The following is a 27856-nucleotide window of genomic DNA, read 5'->3' as shown; positions in this document are numbered from 1 at the left end:
ACAATTTAAAACTTTATGGCACTCTGCAACAGCAGAAACTACTGCATTCTCTCCTTCACTCTGTTTCAAATATAGCAACATTCAACATAAAGGCCTCCTTGGCAGAATGAGTTATTTGTATTACAATTCTGAAATGGAGGATAATTCACATCATTATAAGCCACACACCACATGTCTGGATGAAAACACATTATACATTCAGTTTATTTGCTGGGCAAACCTGCAGCTGGATGATGTTAACCAGTCAAATGAAAATGGGTCACAAATAGTGGCTGGGGGAGTCAGGTAAAAAAAAAATCTAGTCATAAGAGAGTTGAGGAATATGGATGTGAAGAAAGGAGTATAAAAAAATGGTGATGAAGAGGTTTTGGATTAAAAGGGGTCATAATGACGACTACTGGTGACGTAACTTGGTTAACTCACCAGCTTCATTTGAAACATTCTGCCTTAGGCCACTACTGACCTGAATATTGGGAATATTTTATATGTGCAATAAAAAGCATAATTAAATTGTACTTATTTAATTATCTGCATCTTAAGAATCAAATAAATATATTTGATTCAACTACTGGTTCCCACAGTCCAGTTCTCAGTCCTGGCTCCTACTGAACAAGATATGACAAGTCTTGTGTTTTTGCACTAGTCTTCTTTATTCCTTACTGCCTGCTAGCTGACAGCTGTCAGTCAGATCTCAGACACTAACTGTGACTCAGACATTCTGATGTTGCACATGCCAGTTGGTATACCTTTGCTGCACTAAAGCTTTCTACCAGTATTAATCATCTTTTCCTGAGAGACATTATAGCAAAAATTAAGGCAACCCCACAAGAAACAGTATAAAAAGTATTTCTCAATAACTCCTTTAATACCCAGCGATTATTCTGTGTGTAATTTTCCTCAGAAATGCCTGTAGTTTGACTTTAGCACTAGAAGTGGAATGAAGACCTGCTGTTTTCTGCAGACTACAGAAGTTCTGTTTCAAATGTTCACTCCAGATAGCAGATGATGCAGGTTCCATGGAGAAGGCATAAGAGCAGAGTCAGTTCTCGTCATGGCTACGTTCTGTCTGTAGGCATCAGTCACTATGGCTACAGAAATCTGCAGCCTGCTGTGGTCACAACTGGTTTCCTACAGATGTGGATCGTTTGGTGACAAAAGGAGCAGCAACAACTTACTGAATGGAGCCTTTACTGGACTCCATTTAGTTCCAGCACTGGCTGATAAGCCAGTGCTGGAACTGTTTGTTTGGGTAACACTAAAAGTTCTTCATACTGTATAATAATGAAGGTTGAACTTCATTTCTTTGTTAATTTAGCTAATATTTCAGAAATGTGATCATTTGTGACAAATTTGTTTGAAGTACTCCTAACTATAAATGACTGCTTAATAAAGGTTTAAGTTATAGCTGGTTCTCCACATTAGCAGATGGACACAGTAGATACTGTGGTGCCATGTTGTTGATGTGCTGGGACTGCCAGTGGCTGTGTCCGGTCAGAAGGCTGTGCTGGCCATGCTTCCTGGAGCAAAGAGTCTCGGCAAGCTGTCCTGAGATATTTCCACGTGTCTGTAGGCCATCTTTCCTTCCTCACCTGTTTCACACAGTAAATAACATACAACAATGAACAGCAAAGCAAAGAATTTGTGACGAAATTATTGTGTTATCCTTATGAGGATTTTCTGCTAAAGTTAAAAGACAACAAACAAGAGCTGTGGTGAAAGATGCAGACGTGTAGGAACCCTGGCAAACTGGCAAATTCTTATGTAAAACTTTGACAAATACAAAGTTTTTTTTATAAAGTTTTTTTCCACCTTAAATGTGACATACAACATACCATGTATGGTTCAAACAACAAAAAACTAAATGGGTAAACTACAGACATGAAAACTTTGTAGTTTTCATGTCTTTGTAAGCTACAAAGACATGAAACCTCTTTGCAGATTCTAAGACTTATTTGATTTGATCCAGTACTGAGATTCAGAAATCTTGAAACCTGTCATCCATTATAGAGAATCACTGTCATTTGATATCATGGAAGAGTGAAAACAGTTCTCAGAAAAGGGACATCATCTAATTTTTTACGTTAGCTACTCTTTCTTTATGATTGTACGTAACTCGAATCTTTCTTGTGCTCAGCAGCTCATCTTTTGTCTATAGAGTTGAAAAGCCTCTTGAGGCAATCATGTAGGAACATAATTAACAAAACAATTTTCTTCCAGGGAATATAGTAGTTCAAATTACCCAGTGTCAGCAGTGCTTGTTTGGCAGCATCTCGGACATCTTCCTTGTCTGTCTGACAAATATACACCAGCTGCTCAATGCTTTCTTTGGCCTGGAGGGAAAAAGAGAGAGAAGGAAGACTGGAATGAAAAGCAGTGGTAATGGAGGATGAGTGGAATGAGTGGGGACAGTGAGGTTTAAAATTCAAGAGAAAGGCCTGTTTCACAAAATACTTCAAGCAGGACTTAGACACCTACTGGTTGTCTTCGTGTCATTCTGAAAAGCAGGTTGAGGTCAACTTGCTGTCATCTGAATCACCCAGTGAGAGAGTGACAGCGCCACAACAATTGACTTATAGAGCAAGAAGCTGGCTTTGAGACTCCGACATGGGATGTAGTGATTAGAGCTGGTCTACACTCTAAAAAGTATATTTGGGCTGTAGCTCATATTTTGGACTTATATATACAAAAAAAAAAGTCGCCACCTGGATTTAACTAAGCAAATAGGTACAAGCCTCCTATTGGATAAGTACTGCATAGGCAATTATCTTTCGGCTGGCAACAAGTTATTTAACCCCAGCTGATGCAATGAGTAACTCCTCATTTCTTAAACAACCATGGCAAAAGACACATCCTGTGGTCGTGGAAAAGACGTTAGTCTGTTTAAGAAGGGTCAAATCATTGGCATGCATCAAGCAGAGAAAACATCTAAGGAGATTGCAGAAACTACTAGAATTGGGTTAAGAACTGTCCAACGCATCATTAAAAACTGGAAGGATGGTGGGGAACCATCGTCTTCCAGGAAGAAATGTGGTCGGAAAAAAATCCTGAATGATCGTGATCGGCAATTACTTAAACGTTTGGTCAAATCAAATCGAAGAAAAACAACAGCAGAACTCAGGAGTATGTTTAATTGTGAACGCAAAAGCATTTCCACACGCACAATGCGAAGGGAACTCAAGGGGTTGGGATTGAACAGCTGTGTAGCCGTAAGAAAACCTCTAATCAGTAAGGCTAACCAGAAAAAAAGGCTTCAGTTTGCTAGGGAGCATAAAGATTGGACTCTGGAGGAATGGAAGAGGGTCATGTGGTCTGATGAGTCCAGATTTACCATGTTCCAGAGTGATGGGCGCATCAGGGTAAGAAGAGAGGCAGGTGAAGTGATGCACCCATCATGCCTAGTGCCTACTGTACAAGCCTGTGGGGGCAGTGCTATGATCTGGGGTTGCTGCAGTTGGTCAGGTCTAGGTTCAGCAACATTGTGTGCCCAAAGAATGAGGTCAGCTGACTACCTGAATATACTGAATGACCAGGTTATTCCATCAATGGATTTTGTCTTCCCAAATGGAACGGGCATATTCCAAGATGACAATGCCAGGATTCATCGGGCTCACATTGTGAAAGAGTGGTTCAGGGAGCATGAGACATCTTTTTCACACATGGATTGGCCACCACAGAGTCCAGACCTTAACCCCACTGAGAATCTTTGGGATGTGCTGGAGAAGGCTTTGCGCAGTGGTCAGACTCTCCCATCATCAATACAAGATCTTGGTGAAAGATTAATGCAACACTGGATGGAAATAATGGAAATAAATCTTGTGACACTGCAGAAGCTTATTGAAACAATGCCACAGCGAATGAGGGCTGTAATCAAAGCTAAAGGTGGTCCAACAAAATATTAGAGAGTGTGACCATTTTTTGGTGGAGACTTTTTTTTTTTGGCCAGGCAGTGTATTAATCTCACTTAATTCTTTTGGTTTAGTGGTGACAACTTACTTTTTTGTGTTGAATTAACCTAGAAGCAACACATTTTTAACTTAAAGGAACTTTTTACTTTGACTTTACTTGAAACAATTAAGTTAAATGACGTGTTCGTCTGAAGTTATGACTCAAGCTTCACCAGGGACAGATCCTGTACTGATGATGATACTGTGGTTAAACACAACTCACATTATTCCTCGACGTGTCCGTCGCAGGTTCAATTTCTGGCCTGATGACCTTTGCAGGATGCCTCCCCCCTCTTTCATTACCCATTTTCCTGTCTAACTACTCTAAAAAAAGGCCACCTGAGCCAAAAAAACCTTAAAATACCTTTTACTAGTTTACTTCTTTATTTGAAGTAAACTAAATGATATGAGTAAGACTGACTTAAATATGTCAAGTTAAACTAACTTAATAAATTAAGTTGAATAAACTTAATTTAAGTATTTGTTATCAATTGAAGTAACTAGTTCAGGGGTGTCATACTCCAGTCCTCAAGGGCCGGTGTCCTGCAACTTTTAGATGTGCCTCTGCTGCACCACACCTGAATAGAATAATTAGGTCATTAGCAAGACTCTGGAGAACTGATCTACACAAGGAGGAGGTAATTAAGCCATTTCATTCCAGTGTTTTGTGCCTGTGGCACATCTAAAAACTGCAGAACACCGGCCCTTGAGGACTGGAGTTTGACATCTGTGAATTAGTTGGTTCAACTATTCTCTGTTTTTCAGTGTATGAGACCAACTGGCCACGAGACTTAAGGCAAAACCAAACCGAGACTTTGTGGGGTATGAGACTGGACAGACTGGACTGAGGCGGAACATTTCAGCAGTGGAGTTCTGATGTGGCTTGTTCTCATAAAAGATTCATATGCCTCTGATAGGTTTAGCTTTACTTGAGAATGGGAGGTGTTTAAAACACCTTTAATGCTCAGTGTTGACCCAGCTGAGGTTCACTTCAGTAAACCCGGCTGGATTCATAAGGACTCTCACCTCCATAGTGAGCATACTCAAAGGATTTATGAATGGCAGGAGGCACAATATAGACAATCATCTCTGAAGCTTTATGACAGAAATGTTTTGTGAAAAAGGCAAATGTGGTCTGTAATTAATTAATGGCAGTTGATCACATATTTTCAAATCAAATACCAAATATTTGGCACAATAAGAAAAGTTTTAAAATTCAAAGCATTTTTGTTAGTAACTAAAGCAATAAATAGACATAAAAGCTGGAAGACGATGAGAAATTTGTAACTCTATTTTGTAATTGGGATGTTCTGGTTAATCCATCCATCCAGATCCAGACACAGTTATATTCAGGATGTCTCTTTGTAGGAAAACCAAAGGCTTTACAACTCATTCTCTTCTAAAAAGTGCAGCTAAGTTGACGATAACACAATTCTATAGAACACATGTACTTTTCAGATGTAACAGGGTTTGATGTTGCAAAAAATGTGTTTTATTTCCACATGTTTAGATCCAACTAAGCTATATTGTCTGATAGTTGAGTGAGGGCTCAACTATCAATCGATGGGTTGCTGGTTCGAGCCCTGCAACACTTGCTTCTATTGTTGTGTCATTGGGAAAAATACTTCACCCACTTTACCTGCTAGTGGGGGTCAAAGGGACCTGTGGAGCTGGTGCATGGCAGCCGCTCTATATAAGGTGCTATATGAGTACAAAGCCATTTACCATTCAACTTGATCAAAATTACTGAATTGTCAGTGATTTTCAGATTCTACAATATAAACAGAAATTTGTTTCCTTTATTCCGACTGCTGTTAGTCATTTGCAGAAGCAGTGGGTGCAGTAGAGTCTTTTGGTTAGAAACAAAGACTTCTGCATGGCAGGGACACTATGCTTGTACCTTGAGACATGCCAAAGCTTTGCATCCACACACTCTGGTGTCTATGTCTTCATCTTCCAGCAGCTCCAAGCAGTGCACCAAAGCCTGAGGACAGAAAGCACAAAAGTGAGAGTTCAGTTTGGGCAATGCTGTCTACAGTCTGTATTAATTTAGACATTCACCCATTAGAGTTTGTGGTATATTTCTGTCAAATTTTGACTTTCTCTTTAAGTTCTACACTAAAATACACTAAAATCTCCCACGTCAGAGTTACAGACTGATAGGTATTTTCCTTTCGAACCTAAATAAAAGAAAGAACCACAGACAACGTATATGAATTTTATGTAGAGCTTTTGCAAAAGATCACTCTATCAAACTTCTCCTCCGAGCAGTTCCACAGAGCGTTCTGATCTGCCCTCACAAAAGCTCCTGTTTTTATTGTCAAAGAAGAACAGGCAAAGGGGCAGTCAGGAAAACAACAGAGGTCGTAAAGCTTCTAACCCAAACATCTAACAACCCAGTTCCAGATGTGATATCTGATCAAAGGTCTGAGCCCGGTTCAAATCTCGGTCAGTACTGTCAAGAAAACAAAATACGACTGCTTCACAGGTAGTTACTAAATTAGGAGGTGTTCTTGTAAAAGGATTTAAGGTCTGAGAAACTTAGTGTTATCTATTTCTCGTAAAGTTGAACAGACAGTAGTGACCTCCAGGTCATTTAAAGAAGAGAACACTTTAAACAGAAAATCACAAAGATCTATAGACTTAATGTGAACTAGAGTAAGAATAAAATGATAATACCAAAAAATCTCTAACACAGACCTTCCATCCATCCATCCATCCATCCATCCATCCATCCATCCATCCATCCATCCATCCATCCATCCATCCATCCATCCATCCATCCATCCATCCATCCATCCATCCATCCATCCATCCATCCATCCATCCATCACCTGTTCTCTCTGTGTGGGCTGAGCAGTCAGGCCTCTCAGTAAAGAGCTGGCAGATGTTGACACTTTGCCTCGTGGATCTTTCAATAACTTGGCAACAGCATGGAGCTCTCCTCTCCTCAGGTTGCGCTCAGGAGGCCGTCTCAAAGTATTTATAATTACATCCAGGTCAGTGGATCTGAGGCTCTGCACCAGGAACACTGTGGAAAATGTTATACAATTTTACTGTGAAATTTTATTCTAATACAGAACATATAGTGTTTGACAAAGTTACTGGTTCCTCTCAGCTACACACAAAATGAACAAGATATCAGAAAATAGCAGGCAGATACTTTATTTTATGAGCTGTAGGTTATTCCCATAGCAATACTGAGGTAAGTAGGTGTTATCTCAGTTTACTGTGGCAAGAATTAACTTGTCTCAGCCCAAGACAAATGTCGTCTTACCACACGTCTAGAGAGGAACAATAGCATAAAATAAACACTTTTTTCAGAAACTAGTTTCCCTTTCTGATTCACAGTACTTTCACATAGCATCACTATATTTTCAATGAAGCTCCTCTTACTAGCTTCTCGTCTGTTTGTCAGTAAGCATGCATGTGTGTGTGCGCGGGCGTGTGTAGGCGTGTGCGCATACCCTCTTCTGCTAGCTCAGCGATGTGCATCTCAATGTCACTGATCCCGTTAGACTCCAAGTAACTCCACAGCTGAAACACTGTGATAATTCCTTTGCCTGTGTTGCCTCGTCGTGGCAACCTCTGATCCAAAATTTGCTCAACTAGGCATAAGAACACTGAATCCCCCCCCAAAAACAGCTTTTAGCACATTAACAACATGCACAGAGACACTGAAATAGACTTTTCTGAATGCATTCTGTTGTACCTGCATCAGCCCCTCCATGAGGCATGCTGGAGTATGATGTAGACAAAGTGGAGAGAAAGTTCTCAACAGAGACACAGTACACAGTGCCGCACTCTGTACTCTGCTCCCAGAGGGACAGGGCACCGAAGCAGTGGCCCAGCTCTGGTATCACTGGAAAGAGAAGGAAGCAGGACAGCAGCAGGTCAGTCGGCCAGTTTGATACAATAAGAAACCATTAGGAACTCAGGCTAATCCTCTGGAAGATCTGGCTAGATGTTATATGTAATCAGATGCTCCTTCTTGTAGAGAGCATGCACTCGCTGAAAAAAGAAAGTGCACCATCTTTTTCACTCAATCAATTTTTCCCACCTGTCTGAGATGTTCTAGCCATCCTAGCAATGATTCTCTTTGGGGATAGAGGTTTTGGAGCCATTGCAGGATCAGGAAATAAGCATATAAACTGTCCATCAATGAACAATTTTAATCTTTAAATGATTAAAGAAACAAAAATAAATTCATTGTTAAAAATGTCTGTGTGTTACTGATTTTCAGATCTGGATTCATCAGTTAGCCCATTAGCAGCTGAAAAAATGGACTCAACTCAGATATCAGTACAGTTTGCCTCGAGTTTGAGGTGAATCACGTGGCATGAAGTTGCTGTGCGGAACTTTAAAATTAAACTTGGTTCAGACGCTATAACCCATGAGGTCGCACCATAACTTACCTTCAGCAGGCTGCCGGGGCTGGTTGGGGTTGTCCCTAACGATTCGAAGGATGATTTCAAAGACACGTGTCTCTCTCAGCAGTTTGTCTAAGGCGTACATCTCTCCACAGCGCAGGGGACCAAACGTGCCAAGACGCTAAATACACAGCCCACCAAGACACCAACCAGGAACAAAACAGGTATTATATTAACTTTGAAGCAAAACCCTCTGGGGTGTTTTATCTGAATCTATTTTTACTAACACAGTGACTTTTAAGCATGCTTGATCACAAATCCATTCAGAGACATAAACAGTTCAGCCCCAGAAGGAATGATCTGATCTGACCAGCATGGCATGGCCTCAAGTTAAGGACACACCAGTGGGTATAGAGGTTGATAGTGGTCCCATTATCTGATAGCATGAAGCAGGGTGACACTCTACAATACCTGGCCACATGCAAACCCACAAGAAGACTCATATCAAACTGCTGTTTTAGCATCTATAAGTTTTATTCATCATTTTGACTGACAGTCCAACACTAGAGCACAAGGGCTGAAACATCATTGCTGCACTTATGGAGCCACCACTTGAACCCTTAAGTGCCTGTTCTACAATTAGCAGTTCCTTGCAGATCCTTATATGCATCTGAGGTATGAATTCCATCCACATTCTCTCCAATAAAAGCCATGTCTTTTGACAGCTTTACTTGATTTAGTAATGGTCTATAAACAAAGCATTGTGTCTTACTCTCCATGATGTAATGACAAGAGTATCTTTGATGGTTAACAATACTCTAGTGTCTCTGCAGGAACACTGTTTCTAGAGCGAAGCCCTGAACATCTAAATGCAGTAAAAACAGAATGTGAAAGGTTCAGAACACATACCAAAAGCTGTGTAGTGCAGTTCTTCAGATGGACCACCAGGGAGGAGTCCAGAGTGGCACAGCTGGTGGTGAGAGGTGAATGGAGGAGGGGAGGACTGTCCCAGTCCCCATGCTCTTGTCTATACGAACAGAAAACACAGAACATTCTAAGAGACATGGTTTTGATAGTACTAAAGAGATATAGTTTACTATAGGTCCAATCTCATATGTTGAGTATTTTTGTGCTTCTTTTTTAAGCTCAATGGTACAGTAAAGATAAGAAGCCCTAACAAGACAAAGTAATCGACACATGAATACATCTTTGGTTAGTTTTCAACCAATGTCCCAGAGAGCTTTTAAAGCTGGAGTAGGTCCCACATGTCCTGATATAAATTGACAAACCACTGTTCTGGTTTGTCATTAGAGAAGGACTTGAGTCAAAAAGGTAAGAGCTCTCAATGCACCAGAACATCTACTTTCTGGCTCTCAGCTATGGTCAGTATTTATGGATTCTGATCCAAAGAAGAGATCCTGGATACAAGGGGCTGAAACAGTCCTTATGAAGGGGCCCAGACTCGAGCTGCTGATCCGCCTCACTGAAACGAGTCAGTTGAGGTGTTTTGGAAATCTGATCAGGATGACTCCTTTAGAGGATTTCCAGAGACTTCCTACTGAAAGGAGACCCCTGGCAGACCCAGAAACCACTGCAGTGAGTGTTTATCCCTTGGAGCCTGTAAACGTATAGGATCTTTCTGAATGAGTGGTGCAGGTAAGAGGAATATCTGGATTTCACAGCTATACCTGTTACCCTCACCATAAAATGTATAGATAGACAGAGGTCAAAAATAATGGTAATCTAATATTTCAGCCACATCTACATTATGACTCATGCTACCATGGTGGTAAATAGAAAAGGACCAAATGGTGCCTGAACAGGAAGAAGGTGCTCTTGGAGGAAGTTTTTATATTGCCTTAGTCACTGCACTGTTCTGGGACAGAGTAGTAGGCTCAATTTATAACTCTGGCATTATTTTTTCCAGACGATGGAAAAACCCTATAACAAATTGTTTGCACCAGCTTCTTCTGCCCATGTATGTTTGTCTTGGACAGAAGGCCCTTGTTTTAAGAGGGCAGTTGTCCAAATGCATTTACCTCACATTGCATCCAGAACAATTCATACCCACATGCATTTGTGCTCTTTGCAAATAAGTTCTGATATCAACATATTGCCTTTTATTGTGTCACTTCAGACACACTATCTCTTGTAGTTCTATTTTTAACCACTAGGTGGAGCTACAAAGAGTTAAATAGATAGATAGATAGATAGATAGATAGATAGATAGATAGCATTTATTGTCATTGAACAGAATTCAACGAAATTTCCATTGCAGCTCCCGTGCAAAAGGTCAAATATATACAGTATAAATAAGCAAACACACAATAATAATAATAACAATATATACAACTAAATTAACTAAAGGCACTCAACCATCCAAAGAAGTAGCAGCAGGTCCAATGCAACTCTTTGGTATTATAAGCAATAGCTTAAGGAGATTTTTTTCAACTTTATATTTTGCACAAAATAATCCTACTATGGTTATTTTCAGCTGTGCATGTGGTTGCAAAATTATCACGGTTTCATTTAATCATTCTTGTCCAAGACTTCATCTGCCAGGATAGGAAAGGTGACCTTAAACTGAACATCAGGAAACTCTGTAGAAATAACACAAATCCTGAAGCTTTTATTGAAGTCTGAAGTCTCATTCTGAAGTTCTAGATCACATGTGTCAAACTCAAAGCCTGGGGCACAAAAGTGACCTGCCATAACTTATGTGAAAAGATGCTGAAGATTTATTTTTAAGAAGTACTCATCGAATGCAGACACAGATATTTAATAACGTTTTAATAGTTTGTTAATGGCTAGTTTTATTTCTACATTCTTCCACAACCAGCTGCTTTAGAACACTCGTGATCTTGATGTGGCCTGAAATGAAAGTGAATTTATCACTCATGTTCAGATGATCCAAAACAATGTTCTTTCCCCTGCAACATTCTTAGCAGCGATTTCCTTGCAACTGGGGCAATTTTAATGTGAAGGGATCATGGCTGAACTCTTTTCTTCTTGGACCATTATTAACACAAAAAGACAGAATATTCATCTACATAACTGCATCTTTTATAGCAATCTGCTACAAAGATTTGGCACTGAAATGTTTTTCTTTAGGAAGGAGTCAGTAGTATGGAACTGATGATAAGGACTTCATGAGCTCAGTCCAGTACCAGGAACTGAACAGAGCACAATAATGTAACTAACATGAAGAGTCTGCAAACTGAAGACAGAATTTGCTATATATTTCCAAAATACTTCTAAAATAAACTGCTTTCATGCTTAAACTAATGCCACACCTGCTTCAGTTATAATATACCTGAGATCCACTAGGGGGCAGACTAATTCTGCCATAACATTATGTATCACCCAGCGTAATCAGAGTTGTCACATTGTGATGTGTTTACTGACCTGCCATTCCTCATCTTCCTGTTACTCATCTTCTCCTCCTCTTCCTCACAGTCAGATAGAAAGTCAAAGCTGCCCAAAGCTGATTCCACTGAGAGGCTGGCCAAGCTGGCTGAACGGCTGTGACTGGTCCCCTACACACACACACACACACACACACACCCATATGCCCCCGCACACACCCACACCCACAAGCACGCACACGCGCACACACGCATGCACACAGAGAGAGTCAGAATCATGACATAAGCTTCCATGTTTCAGTTAGTTTATCAACAAAGCAGGTTCTGATTTTAATCTAACAGTCAGTTCAGCAATAATCAACAACACAGAAATCTCAGACAAAATGTGTGACAGCATTGACAAATGCTAATTTATTTTAAAAGATGACATAAGCCAAAAGGAAAATGTATGGCTTCTGAAAGCCTCTTTAGTTCCCTTTAGATTGTGCTTGTGTTTATAAGAAAAATGCATTAGTGGATTCATCCACGGTGCTGGTCCTGTTGGACCTCAGTGGAGCCTTTGACACTATTGATCAGGATATTTTATTGAAGCGATTGGAGAGTTCGGTAGGACTCTATGGTCCAGGACTTTACTGATTCTAATCTTACCAAAAGGACAGAGATTTCTTTGTGTCAACAGGTAACTTCTCATCGACGCTGAGAGAAGCCACATGAAAGGAATCTGAAGGTTCAGTCCTGGGATCCCTCTTATTTAACATCCATATGCTGCCCCAAGCTCAGGTTATAACAAATAATAAGATTAGTTACCATGACTATATAGATGGTACACAGCTCTACATTATGATGCTGCTTTAAATATTTAAATATAAAAGTACAGCATAGTAAAAATACACCTAAAAGTAAATTTTGTCAAAAAAGTTATCCAAGTAAATATAACTGAGTAAATGTAGTTAGTTACTACACAACTATGCTTGCAACATTCTTTTATACTGAAGGAATTTGAAAGCATAGCCATGTTTTTGCTACAATCTCACAAAGTGCAGGTGCTCTCATGATGCTTCAGGTGTGGTGATGTCTCCTACAGGAGCTTTCTGCTTTCAGTAAAAAGGTCCCAGTGAAAAAAGAAATGATCAAAGGAACACCATGAATAAAATAAAAACACATTTTAAATTGTAATTTAGTGTGTTATGACTAAGCCTGCTCGTCATCAGTGACTCTGGTTTATTTCTTTATTCATGTTTTCCTTTTTGACCTTTTTACAAGAAACCAAGAAGACTTGAGCAGTAAACGTCATGTATAGATTTTTAAATAAAGGGAAGTGCAATTTGATGAAAAAAACCCAGATCTTTTTGCTGCATACAGTTCTGAGCTACAGTATCCTATTCGTCTCTACAGACATGTTCAAGTTTTCCATGCTTACCTTCAGAGTTACCTGCAGGAGCCTTAGGTTTTGTTCAAGTGTTTGCAACTCAGGAAACTGTCCTCTATAATCATCCAGAGAGGAAAGAAGAATTTCCAGGGCATCCTCCAGCTCACTGTCCACCACACTGTCACTCCCTCCAGGTAACCAACTTGCTCCCACACATGGCCTGTCCTCTGTCACCAGCACTTTTTGAGCTCTGTAGGTCCCATTTCTGCTGGTTGTGGATGGGTTTGTGTACTCTAAGTCAGGATAAAATCTGTTTGGCTCATCCCTCTCAACCTGGGGAAAAAAGGATTCTTCATGTGGATGAATGAGTGGGTCAGGAATGGGACTGGCATTTGGGATTTGCCTCCACAACACAGAGGCTTGGTGGAATGTCAGTGTGCATGAGGGAGGAGCTTGCTGGTTCAGATGTTCTACGGGGGATCTCTATGTCATTTATAGAGATCCCAGACACCAGAGAGGTTACATCTCCTGAATCACCAACTGATGAATCCACAAACCCATCGGTGCTACTCTCACTGATGTGACTCAGAGAGCGAGCGTAAGACTGCCCGTGTACTGGGCTGGGGCTGATGGTTCCCACCAAATCCAGCTCCTCAAGAAGGCCATTTGTTACTGGTTCCTCTTCCATCATCCTGCAAAGTAGTTACTATGTTAGTTTATACTATTATTCAAAGATCACATCACATCACCCAAATGACTGGTTTATGTAAGGTCAAGTAATAAACATATGAACAACAACAATAACAAAAAACATCAAACATACCTGGGGATGTCGCCTACATATGCGAATTGGATGTTGGAAGCCTTTAAAGTGGAACTCCCATTGGGAATCTCAGTAGAAGGAGGAGAATAGTGAACCTCGGGCTGTGGAGAAGAAAATGGTGCAGGTTCAGTTCCTGAGGTCCTTAACCCACCCTGGGGCAACAAACAGACATGTGGTTACCAGTCAAATGTCAATACCAGTTCTTCATAGAAATGGGCTGTTGGCCAGAATTGTCCTGCAGGTAACCAGCCAGTCGGAAACGTAAAAATCCTATCTTTTTCTGGTCAGTGAACACATAACTAAATGGCAGCACTAAACAATAATGCTCCACAGTACATACACCATAGCTAAGTTAGCAATTTTCACTATTAGAGAGCTGTTTAAATAATTCAGAGGAATCACAGAGATGTAAGAAGCTATTCTAAAAGAACCAGTAGGTTATTATCTGATACTTGTCTGCTGTGAAAGCTAACCACAAGCATGACCTGGAAAACTTCAATAAAATCTTCCGTGTTACCATGAGAAGTGGAGAGCTGGGTTCCACCGGCACAGACGACTGACGGCCGGCGGAGTCATCAGATGAGTCTGAGATTGACCAGGGCAGCTCTTTTACTTCCCCATCTGGACTGTCGTCAGGAATCTGAAAGAGAAGAGCAGAGTTAGAAAGCTGGTCTGATGTGTGCAGCTTCATCTGTATAGCTGAACTGAGTAGTTCTGCAGCGATGGAGCACATGTCTTCCATCCTGACCTTTATCAACCAGCTCCTGCTAGGTTTATATTTCTGTTTAAATTCTTCTTGTCACCTATAACTCTCTCAATGTTCAAGCACATTAAAACATGTGCTTGAACATGTTTTAACAAGAAGTTTTTGTTCTCTAAAAATCTCTTCATTCACTGGAGGAGACCATTTTTAATCTTAGTTTTTGTTCACTCAGTGTTATATATAACAAGCAGCCCTCTTGAGCTGGATGTCCTATCCATTTGTCATCTCTCTGTAAAGTGCTGAGCAATCATAACTACAGTTACTGGCAGCATCAGTCTGTACTACAAGGCTACTAGTGTCTGCTCTGAGGGTGGGCTTTCTAAGGACTTACTGCACTGAGTGTTTCTGGTGAATTGTCCCGACAGGGGCAGCTCTGGGTAAGTGTTCCCCTGAAGATGTCCATGAGAGGCCAGTGCTGCTGCCTTGGTGGACACCGTGGCAGAGACTGCACATCCAAGAGGCAGCAGGTGGAGCAAAGAGTGTTGGAACAGTTAGGAGCCAGCTGGTGCTTACTCACAGCAACTTCTGTCTGAACCATGGGATCTTACTTCTGCTGGTGAAGATGATTTAACTAAGAATCATGCTGGTGCTTCTTTAACCTATTTAAAGGGGCCGTATTATGTATTTTCCAGCCACATAGCAACCTTTTTCATATCCAAATCAAGTAACTATGTTACCTTCTAGTTATTATAAAAATGTTGAATATATCAAATGTATTCAGCATTTTTGTCTAATTAAACATCTTGTAATTAAACATATTGAAATTGGGCCTCTGTCTCCTTAAGAAACTCCTCCTTTTTCTGAAACTCCACCTTCAGGAAGTCATCACAAAATCGCTCCGCTGTCAATCCTTTAGCAAGTTTGTCTAGATGAAATGAGGACCAGAACCAAACCAAATAGAAATTTAAGCACCAGGATGTTGTTAAAATGTTTTCATTATGACACTTCATTTTCTATAAACTGTTCCAGACAATATTTTGAGACTAACGATTTTTTAAAAAAAAGGGAAAAACCTACAGGGAAGGGTTGACTGCGTACGGGTGGTGTCCCTGGTTGTCTGAGGATGTTTGATGAAACTGTTGGTGTTTTGTTGACAAGACCAGCCTGGTCATCTTTATCAAATGGACTGAGGAGAACATCAAAAGAATTAGAGAGCCAAACAAAACACATAAAAACAAGAAGACTACCTTGTTAAAGAGATTAATAACTGAATCAAATGAATTACCAAATACATCAGTAGTTTTTTTCACTTTTCAACTTACTTCCAGGTAACTTCAAGGCTAAGTTTAAGAGTGCCAAGATCATTTATATCCACAGCAACCACCTGGGTGAGTGGAGCAAACAGGTCTTTCATTTCACAGGAAACATTCCCTACGACCACGTGATTGGCTAAGCTCTTCAGTTCTGTCACCTAGGAAAGAAAAGAGATGACTCAGGATTGATCATTCAGGCCTAGATGTAGAGTATATACTGTAAAAGTAGAGCAGCTAACACCACTGCTACCCCGAGTTGCAACATTAATCTCCAGTCACCAACCTTCACAGAGAGGAACTCGTTAATGAGAGGGAGAAACACCGTCTCTTCACTGTCCCACACCTGCTTGCCGTTGATTTCTATCCTTCCCCGCAGTTTCCATCGCTGTCGGCCATACTTCATAAAGATCTAAATGCACACACAGAAAAAAATTCCATATGTCACATAAAAGCAGACTTTATTTTAGCCAGACATCTTGTCTACTTTTAAGACTTGGCTTACAAGCCTTCCTTTTTGATGAAGTTTATAATTAAACTGGCTTAAGTTATCCTGAGCTCTCTTTGTAGTTATGCTGTTATGGGCTTATGTTTATATCCAGCTCTTTCTACCATTAACTTTGAGCTATCATAGAAAGTTCTCCTGACCCTTGAGATGTTTTTACTCCTTGTCTCCCTTTAGTGGAACAAGGCAGGTAGCTGGTTATCCTGAGCCTGGTTCTGGCGCAGGTTCCTTGGAGTTTTTTCTCCCCACTGTTGATCCTAGCTTGCTCTAATTTTATAGCAAACTTAACTCTTTTTATTGATTGGCTTTTGATGAAAGAATGTATTATCATATGAATGGATGGGATTGAATTGTGTAAAACTGGATTTGAACCAAACTATATTATGTAAAATTGTAGTGAAATTTCTTGGTCTGTATTGGACTGAACAGGATGCAGATGGGCTTGGAGTGTTTTGTCCTGTAAAGCTACTCCAGTTATTTATTAACTGAATAAAACAAAACTGAATGCTTTCTGTCATTCAATCAAATGGTTTTATGTTTCCTTTTATAAAACACTTGCTACATCTGGAAAACACAATAACAAATTTATACCCACAACAGAGATAACAGAGGAAATGCAAACAAGGTAGAACTGATGTTCTGATGAAATGACAAACCTTGGATCAAATGTTTCAAAGCATTGTAAAGAGGTTCCCATCATTTCAGAAGTGGAATCCAGACCATGTACATATCTCTAAACTGGTCTAAAAAACCCCAAACAGAAACCAAACCAAGAGCGTTCAGTGTCTTCCAAGTTTACACACTCATTGGAAATATTAAGGCCGGGTTGGTGGAAATGAAGAGAAATTCTGTGTCTCAAGGTCATGTGACTGCACTGAATATAATGTCAGCTGAAACGTATGTCAGGAAACGCTGCTGGCCTCAGGTCAGTATGGTCAGACAGCCCTGCAGAGCTGGATGCAGTGACTCCATCCTCTCCTGTAGCAGACCAGCTCCGGGACCCGCTCCATCAACTCTGGGCCAAGTTGACTTACTGTGAAAGGTTGGACTGTTGGCAGGTCAACATGATGCAGGTGGTCCTAAGGTCCATATGCTGGCTGTGGTTGTGTTTTTTCTTCTTAACATACTGTTCCAAGGCGCTGTTTCAGGTGTGGTTAGACACACTGATGCAGGAAGTGACATTACACTGTGGCATCAGGATTCCCTCAGCCACTCCCAGAGGCTAACACCTCCTCCCACAGTGCTGCCAGGAGCAGCTCTGATGTTTAGTCAGTGGTGCTGCCATACAACAGTCAGCCATGATGCAGCACAGATGAGACTCACTGCTGAATTTGAGGTGAAGCTATTTGTCGTCAGCCACTATGAAGATTTTTACAAGCACACATAGTCTCCATGTGATGTCTAATTTGAACCGTTCCTTTAGCTTAATTGTAATGTCAGTGAAAAGATTTATATATATAAAGTAGAACCTAAAACATGTTTTCTCATTCTATTCTATCTGCATGCAAGCGATACTATAGAAGAAATGTGTGTAAAGAATATGTGCAAATTTTCTGATTGAACTCAAAAAACAACAGTTACCCTGAAGAACTAAGTTGTTTACCACCTGCCCTGTTCACAATGCAGAGCTAAAAGGAAAATGCTTTCCGTGTACAGGAAAACCAGCCATTATGACTCAGCAGGAATAACACTAGGCAGACTTCCAATAACAGTACGTTTCCAGAAACAGTCAATGAATTTTGGCTTCATCTAAAACAAAGAGGTCCACGCTGCTGGGCCTTAAAAGCTTGGCAAAATAAATCCTTTCTTACACTCCTAAAACATTACCAGCTAAAATCAGAGAAAAGTTTTCTATTTATAATTATATAACTACATGTATGTAATAATGTAATATAACTATTGCATTGTTTATCTTCCCCAAACATCAGATTTGAAATAATGAAAGGAAAAGCATAATTTATATCACTGTTTAAACATTAAGTTATTTAGCTGTGACAGACGGAGGTGCAGACTAACCTCATACTGATCCCCTGCACACAACCTGGCAAATCCTGCAAGACCTGAAAAACAAGAAGACATAGAACTTGAAAGAAATTCCAAAACCCCCAAAGCATATCTACGAATTACTGTCATCATTTAAACAAAGAATATTACCTGAACATTTCTACACAAACTCTGTGAGCCCCCACCACCCACCCAAAGTCACTAAATAGCATTAATCTGAATGAATGACAGCACAGCCATTAGGGCCACTTCAGTTACTTGAGTTACTTGTAGCAGAGGCTGTGTGGCATATAAGTTTTCCTATTGTTGTGATGCTCATGCAGTCAAGATTTTTGACATAAAAAGATCTGGCTTAGCTGGAGCTCAAAGTTCATATGCTACAGCAGGGATGCTCAAGTCCAGTCCTGGAGAGCTACCGTCCTGCAACTGTTAGATGCATCCTTACTCCATCAGACCAGGATCAGCTCTGAACAGGCCTGGTAACAAGACATTCATTTGATTCAGGTGTGTTGGAGCAAGGAAGCATCTGAAAGTTGCAGGATGGTCGCTCTGGAGGACCCCTGTGCTACAGTATCAGATCTGCAGGAAGGTCATGTTGCAGTGTTATTTACCTGAGTGGACCAGAGAAATGAAGGTAGGTATGCAACAACGTGGTGAAGTTTTTAGTACCTTTCAATCTGATGTGGAATTCTCCAAGCTGGTTCTCAAAGTCATTTTCCATCAAACACATATTCTGCAGAGAGAATGCATAATCTATTCATTTCTGCACTATTTGAACAATACACCTGCTACCTTTAATGTGTCACAATTGATTGCACTAATATAGGCCATATCTGGCTCCTCATATGCAATAAACTCAATTTATCTTACCTCCGTGCATTCCTTGTATCCTTTAGAAGCCTCTCCCAGGCTCTCCTTGGCCTCCTTGCTTCCTGGGTTGGCTGTGTATGCCTTCACTATCTTGTGTGCTCCATCTCTCAGTTTCCTCTGCAGGCAGTAGGCTTCATAAAACTCCTCAACCTGAGAAGAGAACACCCGAATTTCAGAAGAGCAGCTCTGTTCTGGCAGAAACGTTAGCAAGCAGGAGGCTTTGGAGAGCAAGAGATTCATTCAGTGTTGCTCATTTTGGGAATTTAGAACTGGTAGAACTGTATGTGTCTAGACTTGTGATCATAAATAAAAGACACATGTAGCATCTGATCACACGTGAGAACTTTTTTTGGCAATGTGCAAGAGGATCAGCCAAGAAAAGAGACGATGAGTTCAAAAAGCAGGTTTCATATATCGACTCCAGATGCATTAGCCGCCTTGACTTGTACAGTACATGCCTATATCAGGAAGACAGGCATATGATAGTGTAAACTTTGGGGAGAGACTGTGATGGCCAGAACCCTATAAATGGGATGCTGTCCAATGATTGGGAGGATTTCACTATGATTGGGCCAAGATTTCCTCGCAATTCGGCCGTGCTGCAATATTGTAATAAAGCTTTGCTGTTCATCCAAAGTCTGCAGCATGTAGAGTCTTTTTCCTGCTACATCACCACACCATCATAAAGAGAAGACTGACCAGAAAACACAACACTCAGCATTTGTAAGACATGATCTGTAAAGGAAACACTGTAATTGCAACTCATGATGACAAATGAAGCAATGTTACAAGAAAAAAAACCCATAGATTCACTGACAAAACCAGTAACCCAAGTTAAAAGAATGGATCCATTGAGACACATTTGGTCCACCAAAGACCAATGATGACAGTTTGTGACCATCACAGCTGCAAGAACTGTCAGAGAAATGTCCTTTATTTTATTTCCCCTTTTACCGTTAGGCTGTTTGACTGCAGACATGCAGCTGTATGTCACAGTGTCTCCTATATGAGACAAAAGTGACACTGCTGCTAATTTGGTCTAATGCAAGGCCTGCTCTGTGTCTGCAGAGCTCCAACTGCAGGCTGAATCGTTTCTATCCCCATTACCAATCTCCATTCAGACCCAATCACATTCAAACTTATTCTAGGTGCTTAACTTGGTGATGAAGCATGGTATTAACTTAATACCACCTGAATTAATAGGTGGTATTAATTCGCCACCTACTATCTGTGCTTCTGGTTAGTGTGCATCGGAACACTAGCCAGAAGCATTTAGTTTAACATTTTGTCCCAACTACAACACCTTCAAAAGGAGCTTTAATCTGAGACTAATCAGACTGGATTAACAAAGAGTATCCAAAGAGTATCCAATCATGGGTTTTGTGGCTCTTACCTTACTGAGATGAAACTCCAGCTTTGTGATGTACCGCTCAATCACCTTAACTTGCTGTCAAGGCAAAAGCAGACGCAAATTCACAAAACTTTACTGACTGAACTATTTAGTCACCATTTTACACAATGCAGTTTAGAAACAGGGGAAGAAAGTATTGTAACTCACCTTATCTAACTCATAAAGGAAACCCTAAAGAAAAGAAAAAAAAAACATCAAGTCACCAGAGTTGTATTTAAAGACATGAAGAGTGAATTTTCAGTTTGTGTGCAGAGTGATCAGAACATACCAGTCTGGAGTTTCTCTTAGACATTCTAATCTGTCTGTTGATGTTTTCCAGATCCATTTGGTAAACATGCAGGTAAGATCTTTAACACACACAATCCGTCAGAATGAAAATAAACTCTAGTACAGAAAAGTTTATTGAAATGTGCTTGGAGTTTAATGTGATGAGAACAAGCCTCATGAAAAACAGCTGATTGTTAAAACAGAGTCTTTATTGCAGCAAATAATGTCACTGAAAATGTTAAAAAACAGAAAAGGTTGTTTGTTGTAATCACTCCTTTAAATAAGTTCACATTCAGATAGAATCTAATGGTTGCTATGGAGACTTGGGTTAAATTAATAGTCTCTGTGTCTCGCAGAAAATTCTAGATTCTCATCTAGGCTCGCAGTTTGTGGCTAAAAGAAATGTGTGTGTGACATCATATAGAGTTAATCCTGTTAGATCTAAATAGAAAAGGATGTTCATTCAACCAGGAAGTTTGTTCCTGATGGGACATGAGAAAGGCATGTCTCAAAAGATAATAAAACAATGCTGAAAGAGTATTACTGGTCTGTTTTATTTAATAAAACTAACACACGCGCTCACGCCCACGCGCACACACACACATATATATATATATATATATAAAAAAGCAGTTTTGTGCATGTTTCCAATGGTATTTTGATGATTTATATATAGCGATGTGCTTCAAGTCTCTGAGGTTGGAATACCTCTTTACCATTACCCTAATAGCTTCCTTTCCAGATTTTCTATCAGATTCAGATCTGAACTCTGGACATTATTATTACTCCCAGTCAGAAGCAACTTGTTGATCAAATCAACATATTACTTTAAACCTAAATTTATCACAGGAAGGAATAATTTGGGGCTCCACTGCATGTACAGAAAAAGAGCAACTGATATCTAAAGCTTAGTAATGGTCTCTCTTTTTACTGTAAGGGGGTACATGTAATGTGTCATCAGTGATTTTTTTAAGTATTATATTTTACCAACATGAGATTGAAAGATGGAATTTGTTTATATTTTCCAAAGTGATGTGATGCTCCTGAATACAGAACCAAGAGATTTTTTAAGTCTTTAACAGGTATGCTGATAAACGGGGCAGTTTGATACTTCTACAGGAGCAGCTACTCACTGGAGCCCTTTTTTCAGAGCATTGTAGACCTCATCCAGCCGCTCTGGTTGAGGAACTTTCGGTGGTGGGTTGGCTTTGGTAGACATAGTGAAGAGTCCACTCGCTCGGCTGGACTTCCTGCTGATACCAGGAGTGCTGAACACTGAGAGGTTCCTGCAGCATTAGAGAAAGACAACTGATCAATGTCCTCATCTCTAAATCCATCAACGAGCATCAGTAACATGCCATTATAAATTAAACATAGATTATAGATATAGATATAAACATATAGATTAAACATCTCTGACATTTTTACAATATACTTGTAAAAATATACAAGTATATGCCAAGTATACAAGTGGAAGCTAACATAGTGCCAGCATTATGATAGAAAACATCTTTTGATCTTGTCATAAACGTCATCATGTCTTGGAATGTTAGGACAATAACATGTGTGTGTGGCCTTGTATTTGAATACTCTACAGGTGTGTGTGGGTGAGCGCACGTGTGGTTGGGTGTACCTGTAAGGCCTCTCCTGTGTGTTAACTCCAGTGAAGCTCTGGCTCCTAGTGATGGACCTGGATGTGATGCGTCTGACTGGACGGACAGACAGAGACATGGTGGACAGAGTTCGTGATGGACTCCCTGCATTAAACAAACAAAGCACAAAAATCACACACCATTCTCACCTCATGAAGATTCTTAATCCATTCCATTCAAACATGACTTTAATGCATTTTCCTTTTTAATATAATGAACTGGGATTATTGCACAAATATATTAAAAGTACAGAAATAATATAAAAAACTAAGCGTAAAGTAAAAAAGGCAAGGCAAGTTTGTTTGTATGTCATTTCAGCAACAAGAAAATTCAGTGTTTTGCATGATAGCAGCATAAGTCTCGACATGGAGACTTGTTCGGGTAGGATCAAGTCTTCATGGAGAAATGCACAAACGGTTAGATCTGCAAGACAACTCAGCCAAAGCACATTCATCATGTAAGGATTTGGATTTTTTGTGTATGTTTCTGGTTAATTGAGTCTCCGTGTTGTCCCATCTTCCTCTTGATTGTCTCCAGCTGTCTCTTGTTTAACCTTTATTATCCTCTATGTATTTAACAACACCTGTGTCTTTGTTTCACTGTCGGGTCCTAGTCTAAAGTCGTGAGTCGTGCCATGTGTTCCTGCGTCTGCCTTCCCAGTGCTACCAGTGTCTCAGTTCCTTGTCTCATTGCTCAGCTGTGCTGCATGGACTTTGTACTCATCTGTGAGCTACATTAAAACCATCATTCTGCACCTCAACCCTGAGTCCAACCGCGTCAATCCTCACCATCAACCCTCAATTCATGACACATTATGAAATCCACACAGAAAGACTGTGTAGCTATCACTCAGCACTAAAACATGCAAGGGAAGCGTTCTTTGCAGACATCATAAAAAAACATTAACAATGCTTGAACTTTATTTGCAATGGTTGACAGGATGAACCAGCTGAACTGCAATCAAACACAGAGTGCAATGGATTTGCCAACTGCTTAGCAGAGGAAAGTAAAAAAAAAAAAGCACAGTGCTGGTTCTGTCGGACCTCAGTGTTAGGCATGACATATTACTGGAGCCACTGGAGAGCTGGGTTGGACTCTCTGGTCCAGAACTCAACTGGTTCGAATCTTACATAAAAAACAGGATTTTTTGCTTCAATGGAAAAATTCTCATCGAAAAGAACAGAAGTCACATGCGGGGCACCCCAAGGCTCAATCTTAGGAGCCCTCTTATTCAATATCTATATGCTCCAACTGGCTCAGGTTATAACAGGAAATAAGATTAGCTACCATAACTATGCAGGTGATACATAATTCTACATTACGATGTCACCAGATGACTCGAAACCCATTCAAGGTTTCTAAGCATCTGATAAATGTGTGGATGTCCTACAACTTTCTCCAGCTGAACAGAAACAAAACTGAAGTTATTATCTTTGGACCGAAACAGGAACCATCTAGAGTCAACGCACAGCTTCAGTTATTACAGCTGGAAAATAGAGAACAAGCTGAAATCTGGGTGTAGAGATGGACTCTGACCTGAACCTTCAGAGTCACATAAAGACAGTTACAATGTTGGCCTTCTATCACCTGAAGAATATTTCCAGGATTAGAGGACTAAAGTCTCAGCTAGATCTAGAACTGTACCTGCCCATTGGTCTCAGATGCTATTATTTCCAAATTATGCTGCCTGCTTGTGCACCTTTGGATTTTTGTAACTTTTATCATTTTTAACACAAACACAGTGTGGGCCGCGGGTGAACCTGCTAAGCAGGTTTTCTGGGGGAAGGCCCTGCAGAGCCTTCTTTCATATTTTTGCTCTGTTTCCTACATAGTAAACTAAAACAGGACTTCTTATGCTTTAGTCTTACACAGCCTATCGCATGCAATCCCCCCAAAATGTTTTGGTTGTAATGTGACAAAATGTGAAAAAGTTCAAGAGGCAAGAGTATTTCTGAGACACTGTATGGTATCATATGTTGCTGTGGATAAACACAACTGATTAGAAAACAATGTAGGTGATCCAGAATGTCTTAATATGATGACCTAAAGGAACCTTATAAGGTTCAATAAGTTTTTTGCTTACATTTCATCCAGCTGTTAATCCTTAATGTATTTTTATTGATGTTCTACCATAGTTGAAACTCTTCATGTGGAACATTGTACCGTTTCTAACCGTTAAGTCAGCAAATAGTTTTTCTCAGAGCAAGCACTGTTTTCTGACCTTATCCTTTCCAGTATCCGGTATCCTGTTCTCTTAAAGTGCTCAGAGGGCCTTTACACGCTGTCTGTCAAACAGCACAGGAAACGTCAAAATTCTACAGGAAGTCAGATGTTACAGCTTCCTTTGACAGGAAACCTAGCATAGGAAGATAGCCCTAAAGGCTGACGAGAAAAGGTCAGCTCTGCTCAAACTAAAGGAAAACCTTCTTTATAGCAGAAGAATTTTCATCTGATCCTTTTAGAAAAGTAGTCTGTATTAAACAAGCAGAACAAACTTTCTTCCTAATCCTAACATATATACAATAATGCAGAATGCACTTCCCAACTTGGAAATAATATTACATATTTTAGATGGACTCAATTATTTGTTGGCTTGGCATATTTTAACCACTAAAGTGACAGAGGAGGAGAGGAAGTTTAGCGAGGTGAACACATTTAAGTGGAATGAACTGGACCAGCAAGAAGTGTTGATAGAAGGCTTGGTCACACCAGGTTCACCAGGATCTTCCCTCCTTCATTTCCTCATAGTTACGTGTCATAAAAAACTGTTTGCCTGCTCTATGGGAATGTTAGAATAAAAAGTTAGGTCAGAGCTTGGCTTTATTTCAGTTAATACTCAAATCCTATCAGCTTCATTAAGAGCAGAGTAAAGTCATCTCAGGTGAAATATGTTACAAACTGCAGTTGCGTACCTGATCAGTTCTATCCATTGATAACAGATTCCAGTCACAGCTCCTGATGATCCCACACCACCACTCGATGTGCCACACTGGAGGCCTCTGAGCTGATGGAGCATGTGACACTACAGCTTTTGTTTGAACAGTCTGACCTTTCTCTCCCAGACCTTTCTGGATAACCATTCTTTCCTCTGATCACACACACATATACACACCTTTCTACAGCTCACAGTGTTAACCAGCACAATAATGACCCTCCCAGATCTACAGTTTCCATCCACTTAGTTCACTGTGTCTATCCAAAGTTCTTGTCTTTGCAAAAAAAAAAAAAAAAACTTGCTCCAACCTCTGTTTTCTTTTATTGACAGCCATCTTGTTCTATATAGACCCTCTGTGATAGATCTGGAACCATCAGATCTTCTGAACTAGTTGTTTAAAATAATCAGCCGTTTGTAGCTTGGAATCTGAAATGTGATTAAATTGTAAGAATTTCAGATAGTCGTAAAACTCAGCCAATCCTGTTAAACCTGAACAAAAAAAAAAAAAACAAGACACAAAAACAAAAACAAAAAAAAAATCCTGCATGACCCACTGAAAAAAGATCCTGGAGAGCTTTCATCAAATGACCAAACCTACTGGCTGAAAAAATGAACACTTCACGTCACTGCCTTTAGGAGAAGGAAATCCCAGGGGGAGTAACATCCTGTGAGGGGCAGGGCCCGGAAACAGATTAGTTCAGTTCAGTTCTGGCTAAACTGAGTCACAGAGACAAACCCTGCAGCATTTTCAGAAATATGAAACAACCAGATTATAAAATACACTCAGAGTAAGCTTTGTTTGGGTAGCTGTACATCAAACAGATAATTTCAAACCCTAATAAAGATTCATTTAAGCAAGTAACTAAAACATAAATACAGTTTTCATAAAGAAAAGTGTATTTTCCTTATGAACATACAGTTTTATAAATAAACTGTACTTTCTTTATGAAACTGTATAAAAAAATACAGTGGTAAAAAAAAACTACAGTGGTAAAAAGTATCTATCTAAAGATATGAAGAAAGTGTGGAGGGCTTTCATTTAATAGCATTAACCCGATGTGGAAGAAAAGGACAAAGAAAGAAAAGTCCCAACATGAGCAGAATAGCAGGTACAGCATAGTGAAGCGCAGCATATCAAGGTCTACCACACCACCCCGGGCCCCAGATCCAGGCCATCCAGGAGGCCCTGAGGTTGTAAGCTGCACAATGAAGGTTGGAAAAATCTACAGAAAACACTAAAGTTGCGATGGTATACAGTAACATCTGTTGGAGGGTCCAAAGCAAAAACAAAATACCATAATTTAGGACTGGAATGACAAGTTTGGATTTTCAGATCCAGAGTGACAAACAGGTGACAGAGAAGCAGATGGATGTTCTGGTGGTTGATAAGTTACCAGAGAGCAAAACAACGGTGTGATAAACGTAGCCAACAAGTCAAGAAATGCCATCATCATCAAACACCAGAAATCAAATCTTTGTCCAGGCTGAGGGCCGGCTTCGATGGAGTGGAGTGTTGTTACTGGATGAATCATATCTCACAGTTGTGGTGAGATTACCACAATTTACCACAGATTACCACAGATTTAAGATTCTGTAAATCTAGACCTAAACAGAACCAGACTGTGACTATGTGCTGGCAGTGGCGCGGTCATTTATAGCCATGTGACCAGAGTGGGACAACCTATTGAACTGAGTCAATAAATGTAATGTTCTACATTTATTGACTGTAATGTTATAATGTGTTCCATCAGAAGACATTATAAGACAGATGGTCCATTGCTGTCCTCTTTTTAGGCCTTTGAATAATTAGAATTTCAGCTTTTTGGAAGGAACTCACTTCATAAGTTACAGACCTGTAAACCATCAACCTGAAGCCATTCCTGCAGACACAGTTAAATATTTCAGACAGTCTCAGTGAGCTGGTCATACCTCCATATCCACTGTACATGGTAGTTGTGATGCCGGACACCGGTGTCTCTCTGTAATGGCTCCACCTGCTTCCTGATAAAGCGCCAGTTCCTCTCTGCTAGCACTGACCCTTATGCCTGAACTTCTTGCCTAATTTTACTTTCCTTTTTTGGTTTCTTCTTCCCGCTTGTTGGCATCTGCTGATCTTTAAGTATTGGTCAGTAAACAAGTGTTGTTTCCTTCACTTCTTTGCAGTCAATCCCAGCTTTTTTTTTCATTTTATCTTGTCCCATGTCCTCAGTGCTAGTTGTTAATCCGTCTACTTCTCCTACTGATCGCCTTTCTCTCTCTGGCACGCTGATAAGAGGAGGAGGGAGGAGGGGGCTGGAGACAGGAAAAAGCAAGGCAGTCCTCCCTTCT

General features: G+C 40.2%; 1 protein-coding gene across 1 annotated transcript; it reads right to left on the bottom strand.

Moving 5' to 3' along the window:
* Positions 1–1149: 1149 nt before the first annotated feature.
* On the bottom strand, positions 1150–27786 carry ripor1 (RHO family interacting cell polarization regulator 1). The gene is given in 25 exon segments (XM_032546794.1): positions 1150–1589; positions 2240–2330; positions 5845–5928; positions 6779–6975; positions 7412–7567; positions 7657–7806; positions 8360–8495; positions 9224–9341; positions 11720–11850; positions 13100–13450; positions 13452–13740; positions 13872–14023; positions 14389–14511; positions 15652–15760; positions 15897–16045; positions 16171–16296; positions 18406–18449; positions 19063–19126; positions 19264–19413; positions 20657–20710; positions 20822–20845; positions 20943–21021; positions 22075–22227; positions 22575–22698; positions 27458–27786. Coding segments are annotated over 25 exon segments (3171 nt in total). The 5' UTR covers positions 27477–27786; the 3' UTR covers positions 1150–1491.
* Between the last annotated feature and the right edge of the window lie 70 nt (positions 27787–27856).

The sequence above is a fragment of the Xiphophorus hellerii genome, chromosome 2 (genome assembly GCF_003331165.1).
Source record: "Xiphophorus hellerii strain 12219 chromosome 2, Xiphophorus_hellerii-4.1, whole genome shotgun sequence".
NCBI classification, from domain to species: Eukaryota; Metazoa; Chordata; class Actinopteri; order Cyprinodontiformes; family Poeciliidae; genus Xiphophorus; species Xiphophorus hellerii.
The sequence above is the reverse complement of the archived record's forward strand: the minus strand, read 5'-3'. Positions and strand labels throughout refer to the sequence as shown.